This window comes from Thalassophryne amazonica, chromosome 4 (assembly GCF_902500255.1).
Source record: "Thalassophryne amazonica chromosome 4, fThaAma1.1, whole genome shotgun sequence".
Classification (NCBI taxonomy): Eukaryota; Metazoa; Chordata; class Actinopteri; order Batrachoidiformes; family Batrachoididae; genus Thalassophryne; species Thalassophryne amazonica.
The window spans coordinates 44,409,655-44,422,110 of NC_047106.1; the positions used below are offsets into that span (position 1 = coordinate 44,409,655).

General features: G+C 41.5%; 1 protein-coding gene across 2 annotated transcripts in view; it reads right to left on the reverse strand.

Annotated features, from left to right (window-relative positions):
• Positions 1 to 12,456, reverse strand: part of zgc:153039 (uncharacterized protein LOC767698 homolog) — a 205,526-nt gene that overhangs the window by 178,034 nt on the left and 15,036 nt on the right. For both annotated transcript variants that reach the window (XM_034167797.1, XM_034167798.1), the window contains exons 5-6: positions 11,941 to 12,048; positions 11,747 to 11,858 (exon numbers count right to left, since the gene is read on the reverse strand). In XM_034167797.1, coding sequence (XP_034023688.1) covers positions 11,747 to 11,858; positions 11,941 to 12,048 — 220 coding nt within the window. The remainder of the gene's footprint in view (positions 1 to 11,746; positions 11,859 to 11,940; positions 12,049 to 12,456) is intronic.

Consider the following 12,456-nt stretch of genomic DNA (forward strand, 5'->3'; position numbering starts at 1 on the left):
GAAAAGGTTATATTTTCTGGCATGCACATTTTGCAATTGTCTGTGACCACTGTAAGTTTTATTTAAATCCATAAAGTGACATAAGTTGTGCTTTTGAATGTAAAGTCAACATTATATAGAATAACACATCAATGAAACATGTAAGTCCAATTATTAGACCAGAATTCAGATGCTCTCACTGGATGAGTTTGGTACTGTAAAACAATAGTTTGTGAAATGTCATACTGTCTTCTTAAGTTAACTATTTAAACAGTTCTTTTAGTCAGACAGGGAAGATTTTTTTTACCTGCTTTACATGTTTCGGCTACTTCCTGTAGCCTTCCTCAGAAGCGTCACAAGATGGGGAAGTGACGTGTCTTGTAGACTGCTACTTCTTGGTTTGGCCAGACAGCAGGGGGAACTTACGCCCCCTACTGTCTGACGTCTTCTCCAGGACGGCATCCCATGTATGTGATAGGGTGTAGGCCCCCTCATCCCGATTCATGCTTCTTGGACCTCGCTTGCGGATCTCGATGGCCTCTCTGATCCAGCGGTGGTATTTGTTGGTTTCAGCACGTATGACCCTGGCATTGGTCCAGTCCATGATGTGATTTTTCCTCTTGCAATGGTCGGATATGGCTGATTTGAGATTTTCCTGCTCAGCTTGTTCTTTTATTGCTCTTGTTTGTCTGTTGGCTGTCTCTTTTTCCACATTCTTTTTGATGTTCATTTTTCCTTGTTCCAAATTGTCTCCCTGTCTCCCCAATGTATGTGTTGTTGCATGATAGGCATGGTATTTCATATATTACATTGCATTTGTGTTCTGGTTTAATCTTGTCCTTGGGCCTGACTAAAAGATGTCTGAGTTTGGTGTGTGGTTTGACCGGTGTATTGATGTTGTATTTTTTCATGACTCTTTGGATGCGTTCAGTGACCCCCCCTAATTATATGGCAGTGTGACTATGGCCGGTTTGTTTTTGTTGAGAGTGTTCTTTTTCTTGTTTTGTACGTGTTTTTCTGTGTTTTGTACCTCTTTTTTTTACCTTTTTCTATTGCCCATTGTGGATACTGGCAGTTTGTGAGTGCATTATGTATGTGTGTCTCCTCCTCTTCCCTGTCCTGTGTATCCTGTGACTATGGTGGCCCGGTTGTACAGTGTTCTGACTACTGACAACTTGTGTTCTGTGGGGTGTTCCGATGTCCAGAGCAAATACTGGTCCGTGTGAGTGGGTTTTCCTATGTATTTTAAGTTTGATACTGCCGTCTGTGTTGTGGTGTATTTTTAAGTCCAAAAAAGCTATTTCATTGTTTGTTTCCTCTTCGTACGTGAATTTGATGCTGCCTGTATGGTCTATGGTGTTGAGGTGATCTGTGAGCTGTTGTGTGTGTCTGGTTTTTATTTTTTCTAGAATGTCATCGACGTAGCTTTTCCAAAACGATATGCTACAATCTGCTGATGCTATGGCTTGTTGTTCCAGATGCTCCATGAAAAACCCGCTCATAATGGCTGATAACGGGTCTCCCATGGCGAAGCCTTCAGTCTGTTTGTATATGGTGTTGTTGTATTGAAAGTAAGTGGATGTGGCAACGAATCTATATAGAATATATATAGTGAAAAAAAATAAAAGTTGTGAGAGACTTCGGGCCACATGTTGTTTTTGGTCCACTTGGGGTTTTTTAGGTGCAGACTAAATATGAACTCAATAAGATAAGATTTAGAGGTCCCCCAGTGTGACACATTTTCCTCTCCCTCCGCTGGCAAGGCAACGTCACCCTAACGGGAGAAGACTCTGATACCATTATTTTTGTTTTACAGGTACATGTGAGGGCTTCTAATCGCAAAAAGTGGTGGTTGATTGGTCACCCGAAGGAGAACATTACTGGAATTACTGGATTACTACATTGCTTGTTTGGGGAAAATTGTTGTTTTGTGGGGGACCCCTAAACAATGTCCAATTACAAGAAAATTTGGCACAGATCTTCTATTTTATTAGTAGAACAAGAACAACATGTTGCCCAAAAGATTTTGTAACATTTGACATTTTGAACAGGTCTACTGGACATATCTGGTCCAGCGTCCTCCCACCAGTCCTCCTAAGCTGGCATAGCACTTCAGATAAAGTTGGGTTTTACTGTTTGTTTGTTTTTTAAACTGGAGCTTCTGGACACATGTACACGCAAAATAACCAGCTCCACCTGTGCATGGTGTGGTGGAACGCTACGTAACCCCAGATGAACTTGGTGGACAACTCTTGATATCTCTGGATAATTCTTCTTCCATTGCTCAGCGTTAGAACTGGATGAAAAGGAGTGTTGAGCCCACACCAGACCATCTCAATAAATCAGAGATGGGATGTCACATGAAAAATGCTTAGAGAATCAAAAAGAACTTTCTTCCAGCCTAGAAAACAGTTTAACTTTTGTTTCGTTTTACAGACAAAGAACTGTTTTGGAAAAACACGTGGAGGGATTTTTTTTTTCCAGGACTAATGCAGAGCAGTTATGCAGCAGTTTTCAGCGCAGTTAATCATGGACATTTGAGCGACATGGACATGGTTGTTTTCATGACTGTAGGATTTTATTCATATGACAAAGACTTATTTGAAAATAGAAAACATGCAGCAAACACTGGGAAGTGACTTTATTTTACAAATATGTTCTTTTGCATTTTACCAGCTTCCTGCCATGAAGCTCCCAGTAGGTGGTGTTGCTGTGTTGCACATTTCAATTTTAGACTGTTTTTATACATTTATCTAAAACAGTTTATCTATTACTCTACTTTTGTGATTCAAAGACTTTGGCAAACTTATTTCAACTACCAAAACAGTTCATCCACATGAATGGAAGCATTTTATTCACTAAAGACATGAAGAATTTCAAAAACACATTTCCCATTTTCAGGTTTAGAGCCAAATTCTATCTTTTACCCAGTGTTGAAGACAAATATATATATCCCACATTTGGAAGCTGATATTTTTCTAAACATTTTGATATGCAACACTTGGGTAACATGTGTTGCATATATATATATATATATATATATATATATATATATATATATATATATATATATATATATATATATACACACACATACACACACACACTCAACAAAAATATTGGCTCTCTGTTGGGACTGTTTACACAGAGACTGCTACCTGCTGCTTTGGACTTTGAACTAATAGTCTTTTTCAAGACTTTTTTACTTTTTTACCTTTTTATTTTTTTTTTTTTACTTTTTTACTTGACTCTACTGGTGGTCGGCTCTCACTGCGGTATTGTATCACTTCTTGTTCCGGAGCACAGCGGTGTTTTTCTGTATCTGTTAGCTGTTTGATCTGCGCAGTTAGATTGATCTAGTTATCTAGATTACGATTTGTTTCCCAGTGTAATCTTTACGTGCCTTAACTAAAGCACTCCTTCTGCTGAATCACCTCTAAATTATTTACACATTATTCGCTTTGCGTGTTTTTAGGAATCCGCTAGCTTAGCGTAGCTACTAGCTCTTAGCCGATTTAGCATGGCGGCTTCTCCTGTCTCTCCCGCACTTTTCTGCTCTGGGTGTGAAATGTTTAGTTATTCCTCGGCCTCCTTTAGCAGTAATGGTACTTGTAATAAGTGTAGCTTATTCGTAGCTTTGGAGGCCAGGCTGGGCGAATTGGAGACTCGGCTCCGCACCGTGGAAAATTCTACAGCTAGCAAGGCCCCTGTAGTCGGTGCGGACCAAGGTAGCTTAGCCGCCGTTAGTTCCCCCCTGGCAGATCCCGAGCAGCCGGGAAAGCAGGCCGACTGGGTGACTGTGAGGAGGAAGCGTAGCCCTAAACAGAAGCCCCGTGTACACCGCCAACCCGTTCACATCTTTAACCGTTTTTCCCCACTCGACGATACACCCGCCGAGGATCAAACTCTGGTTATTGGCGACTCTGTTTTGAGAAATGTGAAGTTAGCGACACCAGCAACCATAGTCAATTGTCTTCCGGGGGCCAGAGCAGGCGACATTGAAGGAAATTTGAAACTGCTGGCTAAGGCTAAGCGTAAATTTGGTAAGATTGTAATTCACGTCGGCAGTAATGACACCCGGTTACGCCAATCGGAGGTCACTAAAATTAACATTGAATCGGTGTGTAACTTTGCAAAAACAATGTCGGACTCTGTAGTTTTCTCTGGGCCCCTCCCCAATCAGACCGGGAGTGACATGTTTAGCCGCATGTTCTCCTTGAATTGCTGGCTGTCTGAGTGGTGTCCAAAAAATGAGGTGGGCTTCATAGATAATTGGCAAAGCTTCTGGGGAAAACCTGGTCTTGTTAGGAGAGACGGCAGCCATCCCACTTTGGATGGAGCAGCTCTCATTTCTAGAAATCTGGCCAATTTTCTTAAATCCTCCAAACCGTGACTATCCAGGGTTGGGACCAGGAAGCAGAGTTGTAGTCTTACACACCTCTCTGCAGCTTCTCTCCCCCTGCCATCCCCTCATTACCCCATCCCCGTAGAGACGGTGCCTGCTCCCAGACTACCAATAACCAGCAAAAATCTATTTAAGCATAAAAATTCAAAAAGAAAAAATAATATAGCACCTTCAACTGCACCACAGACTAAAACAGTTAAATGTGGTCTATTAAACATTAGGTCTCTCTCTTCTAAGTCCCTGTTGGTAAATGATATAATAATTGATCAACATATTGATTTATTCTGCCTAACAGAAACCTGGTTACAGCAGGATGAATATGTTAGTTTAAATGAGTCAACACCCCCGAGTCACACTAACTGTCAGAATGCTCGTAGCACGGGCCGGGGTGGAGGATTAGCAGCAATCTTCCATTCCAGCTTATTAATTAATCCAAAACCCAGACAGAGCTTTAATTCATTTGAAAGCTTGTCTCTTAGTCTTGTCCATCCAAATTGGAAGTCCCAAAAACCAGTTTTATTTGTTATTATCTATCGTCCACCTGGTCGTTACTGTGAGTTTCTCTGTGAATTTTCAGACCTTTTGTCTGACTTAGTGCTTAGCTCAGATAAGATAATTATAGTGGGCGATTTTAACATCCACACAGATGCTGAGAATGACAGCCTCAACACTGCATTTAATCTATTATTAGACTCTATTGGCTTTGCTCAAAAAGTAAATGAGTCCACCCACCACTTTAATCATATCTTAGATCTTGTTCTGACTTATGGTATGGAAATAGAAGACTTAACAGTATTCCCTGATAACTCCCTTCTGTCTGATCATTTCTTAATAACATTTACATTTACTCTGATGGACTACCCAGCAGTGGGGAATAAGTTTCATTACACTAGAAGTCTTTCAGAAAGCGCTGTAACTAGGTTTAAGGATATGATTCCTTCTTTATGTTCTCTAATGCCATATACCAACACAGTGCAGAGTAGCTACCTAAACTCTGTAAGGGAGATAGAGTATCTCGTCAATAGTTTTACATCCTCATTGAAGACAACTTTGGATGCTGTAGCTCCTCTGAAAAAGAGAGCTTTAAATCAGAAGTGTCTGACTCCGTGGTATAACTCACAAACTCGTAGCTTAAAGCAGATAACCCGTAAGTTGGAGAGGAAATGGCGTCTCACTAATTTAGAAGATCTTCACTTAGCCTGGAAAAAGAGTCTGTTGCTCTATAAAAAAGCCCTTCGTAAAGCTAGGACATCTTTCTACTCATCACTAATTGAAGAAAATAAGAACAACCCTAGGTTTCTTTTCAGCACTGTAGCCAGGCTGACAAAGAGTCAGAGCTCTATTGAGCTGAGTATTCCATTAACTTTAACTAGTAATGACTTCATGACTTTCTTTGCTAACAAAATTTTAACTATTAGAGAAAAAATTACTCATAACCATCCCAAAGACGTATCGTTATCTTTGGCTGCTTTCAGTGATGCCGGTATTTGGTTAGACTCTTTCTCTCCGATTGTTCTGTCTGAGTTATTCTCATTAGTTACTTCATCCAAACCATCAACATGTTTATTAGACCCCATTCCTACCAGGCTGCTCAAGGAAGCCCTACCATTATTTAATGCTTCGATCTTAAATATGATCAATCTATCTTTGTTAGTTGGCTATGTACCACAGGCTTTTAAGGTGGCAGTAATTAAACCATTACTTAAAAAGCCATCACTTGACCCAGCTATCTTAGCTAATTATAGGCCAATCTCCAACCTTCCTTTTCTCTCAAAAATTCTTGAAAGGGTAGTTGTAAAACAGCTAACTGATCATCTGCAGAGGAATGGTCTATTTGAAGAGTTTCAGTCAGGTTTTAGAATTCATCATAGTACAGAAACAGCATTAGTGAAGGTTACAAATGATCTTCTTATGGCCTCGGACAGTGGACTCATCTCTGTGCTTGTTCTGTTAGATCTCAGTGCTGCTTTTGATACTGTTGACCATAAAATTTTATTACAGAGATTAGAGCATGCCATAGGTATTAAAGGCACTGCGCTGCGGTGGTTTGAATCATATTTGTCTAATAGATTACAATTTGTTCATGTAAATGGGGAATCTTCTTCACAGACTAAAGTCAATTATGGAGTTCCACAAGGTTCTGTGCTAGGACCAATTTTATTCACTTTATACATGCTTCCCTTAGGCAGTATTATTAGACGGTATTGCTTAAATTTTCATTGTTACGCAGATGATACCCAGCTTTATCTATCCATGAAGCCAGAGGACACACACCAATTAGCTAAACTGCAGGATTGTCTTACAGACATAAAGACATGGATGACCTCTAATTTCCTGCTTTTAAACTCAGATAAAACTGAAGTTATTGTACTTGGCCCCACAAATCTTAGAAACATGGTGTCTAACCAGATCCTTACTCTGGATGGCATTACCCTGACCTCTAGTAATACTGTGAGAAATCTTGGAGTCATTTTTGATCAGGATATGTCATTCAAAGTGCATATTAAACAAATATGTAGGACTGCTTTTTTGCATTTACGCAATATCTCTAAAATCAGAAAGGTCTTGTCTCAGAGTGATGCTGAAAAACTAATTCATGCATTTATTTCCTCTAGGCTGGACTATTGTAATTCATTATTATCAGGTTGTCCTAAAAGTTCCCTAAAAAGCCTTCAGTTAATTCAAAATGCTGCAGCTAGAGTACTGACGGGGACTAGAAGGAGAGAGCATATCTCACCCATATTGGCCTCTCTTCATTGGCTTCCTGTTAATTCTAGAATAGAATTTAAAATTCTTCTTCTTACTTATAAGGTTTTGAATAATCAGGTCCCATCTTATCTTAGGGACCTCGTAGTACCATATTACCCCAATAGAGCGCTTCGCTCTCAGACTGCAGGCTTACTTGTAGTTCCTAGGGTTTGTAAGAGTAGAATGGGAGGCAGAGCCTTCAGCTTTCAGGCTCCTCTCCTGTGGAACCAGCTCCCAATTCAGATCAGGGAGACAGACACCCTCTCTACTTTTAAGATTAGGCTTAAAACTTTCCTTTTTGCTAAAGCTTATAGTTAGGGCTGGATCAGGTGACCCTGAACCATCCCTTAGTTATGCTGCTATAGACGTAGACTGCTGGGGGGTTCCCATGATGCACTGTTTCTTTTTCTTTTTGCTCTGTATGCACCACTCTGCATTTAATCATTAGTGATCGATCTCTGCTCCCCTCCACAGCATGTCTTTTTCCTGGTTCTCTCCCTCAGCCCCAACCAGTCCCAGCAGAAGACTGCCCCTCCCTGAGCCTGGTTCTGCTGGAGGTTTCTTCCTGTTAAAAGGGAGTTTTTCCTTCCCACTGTAGCCAAGTGCTTGCTCACAGGGGGTCGTTTTGACCGTTGGGGTTTTACATAATTATTGTATGGCCTTGCCTTACAATATAAAGCGCCTTGGGGCAACTGTTTGTTGTGATTTGGCGCTATATAAAAAAAAATTGATTGATTGATTGATTGAAATATAAACGCAACACTTTTGGTTTTGCTCCCATTTTGTATGAGATGAACTCAAAGATGGAAAACTTTTTCCACATACACAATATCACCATTTCCCTCGAATATTGTTCACAAACCAGTCTAAATCTGTGATAGTGAGCACTTCTCCTTTGCTGAGATAATCCATCCCATCTCACAGGTGTGCCATATCAAGATGCTGATTAGACACCATGATTAGTGCACAGGTGTGCCTTAGACTGTCCACAATAAAGGGCCACTCTGAAAGGTGCAGTTTTGTTTTATTGGGGGGGGGGGGGGGGGTACCAGTCAGTATCTGGTGTGACCACCATTTGCCTCATGCAGTGCAACACATCTCCTTCGCATAGAGTTGATCAGGTTGTCAATTGTGGCCTGTGGAATGTTGGTCCACTCCTCTTCAATGGCTGTGTGAAGTTGCTGGATATTGGCAGGAACTGGTACACGCTGTCGTATACGCCGGTCCAGAGCATCCCAAACATGCTCAATGGGTGACATGTCCGGTGAGTATGCCGGCCATGCAAGAACTGGTACATTTTCAGCTTCCAAGTATTGTGTACAGATCCTTGCAACATGGGGCCGTGCATTATCCTGCTGCAACATGAGGTGATGTTCTTGGATGTACGGCACAACAATGGGCCTCAGGATCTCGTCACGGTATCTCTGTGCATTCAAAATGCCATCAATAAAATGCACCTGTGTTCTTCGTCCATAACAGACGCCTGCCCATACCATAACCCCACCGCCACCATGGGCCACTCGATCCACAACACTGACAACAGAAAACCGCTCACCCACACGACGCCACACACGCTGTCTGCCATCTGCCCTGAACAGTGTGAACCGGGATTCATCCGTGAAGAGAACACCTCTCCAATGTGCCAAACGCCAGCGAATGTGAGCATTTGCCCACTCAAGTCGGTTATGACGACGAACTGGAGTCAGGGTGAGACCCCAATGAGGACGACAAGCATGCAGATGAGCTTCCCTGAGACGGTTTCTGACAGTTTGTGCAGAAATTCTTTGGTTATACAAACCGATTGTTTCAGCAGCTGTCCAAGTGGCTGGTCTCAGACGATCTTGGAGGTGAACATGCTGGATGTGGAGGTCCTGGGCTAGTGTGGTTACACGTGGGCTGCGGTTGTGAGGCTGGTTGGATGTACTGCCAACTTCTCTGAAACACCTTTGGAGATGGCTTATGGTAGAGAAATGAACATTCAATACACGAGCAACAGCTCTGGTTGACATTCCTGCTGTCAGCATGCCAATTGCACGCTCCCTCAAATCTTGCGACATCTGTGGCATTGTGCTGTGTGATAAAACTACACCTTTCAGAGTGGCCTTTTATTGTGGGCAGTCTAAGGCACACCTGTGCACTAATCATGGTGTCTAATCAGCATCTTGATATGGCACACCTGTGAGGTGGGATGGATTATCTCAGCAAAGGAGAAGTGCTCACTATCACAGATTTAGACTGGTTTGTGAACAATATTTGAGGGAAATGGTGATATTGTGTATGTGGAAAAAGTTTTAGATGTTTGAGTTCATCTCATACAAAATGGGAGCAAAACCAAAAGTGTTGCGTTTATATTTTGTTGAGTGTCATATATATATATATATATATATATATATATATATATATATATATATATATATATATATATATATATATATATATATATGAGGTCTATTAGAAAAGTATCTGACCTTTTTATTTTTCCAAAAACCTGATGGATTTGAATCATGTATGCTTGCATGAGCCAACCTTGAACCTTTGTGCGCATGCGTGAATTTTTTCACGCCTGTCGATTGCGTCATTTGCTTGTAAGCAGCCTTTGTGTGAGGATGGGTGGAGTCTCTCGTCGTTTTTTTTCTTTGCAAGGAAATGGTGGAACGACTGGAGCAGCGCGACAGCATCAAATTTTGCCAGAAACTGGGCGACAGCCAGGTGGAAACCATTCAGATTATTCAGATGGCTTTCAGTGACGATCCTATGGGCATCACACAGATTAAGGAGCGGTACAACCGGGCGGCCATCAACATGCTGAAATAACCAGATCATTTCCAAAGTGAACGCCGTGGTGATGTGGGACCATCATGTGACTATCCGAGAAATTGCGGAAGAGGTGGACATCAGCACTTTTTCGGCACATTCCACTGTGACAGAAGATTTTGTCATGAAAAGAGTTGCAGCGAAGTTCATCGGCAGCAAAAGCGCCTTCATGTTGAAGTCTCACAGGACATGTTGTGACATGCCCACCTCGTCCACAATTTCTCAGATAGTCACACGACTGAAAAGCCACTGAAAGCCGTCTGAATCTTCCGAATGGTGGAAGAGCTGGGTATGTCACAACATGTCCTGTGAGGCTTCAACACGAAGGCACTTTTGCTGCGCCATCAGCTTTGTGCCGATGAATTTCGCTGCAACTCTTTTCATGGCAAAATCTTCTGTCACAGTGGAATGTGCCGAAAAAGTGCTGATGTCTACCTCTTCCGCAATTTCTCGGATAGTCACACAACAGTCCCACATCACCACAGCGTTCACTTTGGAATGACCTGGTCATTTCAGCATGTTGATAGCCGCCTGAAGCGTGGCTCGCTCTCCACCGTTGTGCGGCCATCTTTAAACCGGTTGTACCACTCCTTAATCTGTGTGATACCCATAGGATCATCACCGAAAGCCGTCTGAATAATCCGAATGGTTTCCACCTGGCTGTCGCCCAGTTTCTGGCAAAATTTGATGCAGACGTGCTGCTCCAGTCATTCCGCCATTTCCTTGCAAAGAAAAAACGACGAGAGACTCCACCCATTCTCACACAAAGGCTGCTTACAAGCAAACGACGCAATCGACAGGTGCGAAAAAATTCACGCATGCGCACGAAGGTTCAAGGTTGGCTCATGCAAGCACACGTGATTCAAATCCATCAGGTTTTTGAAAAAATTAAAAAGGTCGGATACTTTTCTATATATATATATATATATATATATATACACTTTTATATATATATATCTGAAGGTATTGTGAAATGGATCTGGATGGGACAAAAACATGACTGGATCTGGACAAAAAATTTCCTATACATTTGTATTGTCAACTGTGTGTGTAGCATGACCCAAGAAGAGGGTTGCCCGTTTGAGTCTGGTCTGCTTGAGGTTTCTTCCTCAAATCATCAGAGGGAGTTTTTCCTTACCACTGTCGCCTGTGTGCTTGCTCTAGGGGTTGGTTAGATTAGACCTTACGTGTGTGAAGTGCAATGAGGCAGCTTTGTTGTGATTTGGAGCTATATAAATGAAATAAAGTGAAGTGAATTGAACTGATGGGCCACTGATTACGTGGACTCCAGAGAGATAAAAACCAGCACTAGTTTAACTGATCTTCCCCTCTTGGACTGATCTATACATGCTGAGGTGCTGCTCAAGAGGCTCAGTGCCAAACTGAACCAAGCTCAAGCACTGCTTCAGTTTCCTTCATGTGCATCTTCATATAGCGTACTATCATTGTGTGAAGCTTCACTGCAATTGATAAAGCGGTTAAGGAGGACTTAAACTCAAAAGGTTCATAGAATGTTGGACAGATATGTAGGTGGCCTGATGGAAAGAGAGATGGAAAGACGGACAATCAGACAGAGAGACAGGGTGGTTCCTATATATAGACCCATGATTTGTTTTCAGGGGTATAATAGAGCTTATAAATTTATGCTGCATTTGGCGGACCATCAATAGATCTCCCAATGAAAGAGGTTAAATTTTTGTCATTTACCTTTAGTTTTCTTTGTATAAAGATCTTTAGAATACGGAAAGCAAATAGAAACAAATGTAATTAACAAATATCATTTGTGTGTTTGCTACTCACCGATCACAGGTGCAGGCCACCAGCACACTCAGCAAGTTGTAGATGATGAAGGTGAAGATGACTGCTGTGATGGTGCCACGAGGGATGGAGTAGCTGGGATTCTTTAGATCTCCTGGCAGGTTAACAATTTAACTCTTAATATAAACATCAACAGGTTACACATTCTCAGACACACAACATCTGCCATCACTGACCTGACATGTTGGAGCCAGCCATGATGCCAGTGCAGCCATTAAACATAACTGCAAAAACAGTGGCAAATGTCATCATAGTTCCTGTTGTGTAGTCCACTGTGTAGTCAGCTATGGGAAGAAAGACAAAAGATGAGCCACATGGTTGTGCTGTTACCAATATTATCAGTCAAGTCCAAGGCTTGATGACCTAAAGGTAAGATGGCGTTGTATTTTTTCTGGGAGATACATATGACAATATAACACAATGCTAAAACACCCCCAGCCGTATGAGAATTGTCTTCTTGATAATTTGCAGTTGTTTAATTGATATCCCAGTGCAAAGCGCATATATATATATATATATATATATATATATATAAAAATACATTTATTATTTACATTCATTATTAAGATCCTATTGTCTTATGTACAATTTGTACATGTTCAATAAAGCCATGCATGACTCTACCAGGAAACAAACACTAAAAAAGGGGGCCTACACAACTGAGGAATGTTGATCAAAACAAAACCAGACTT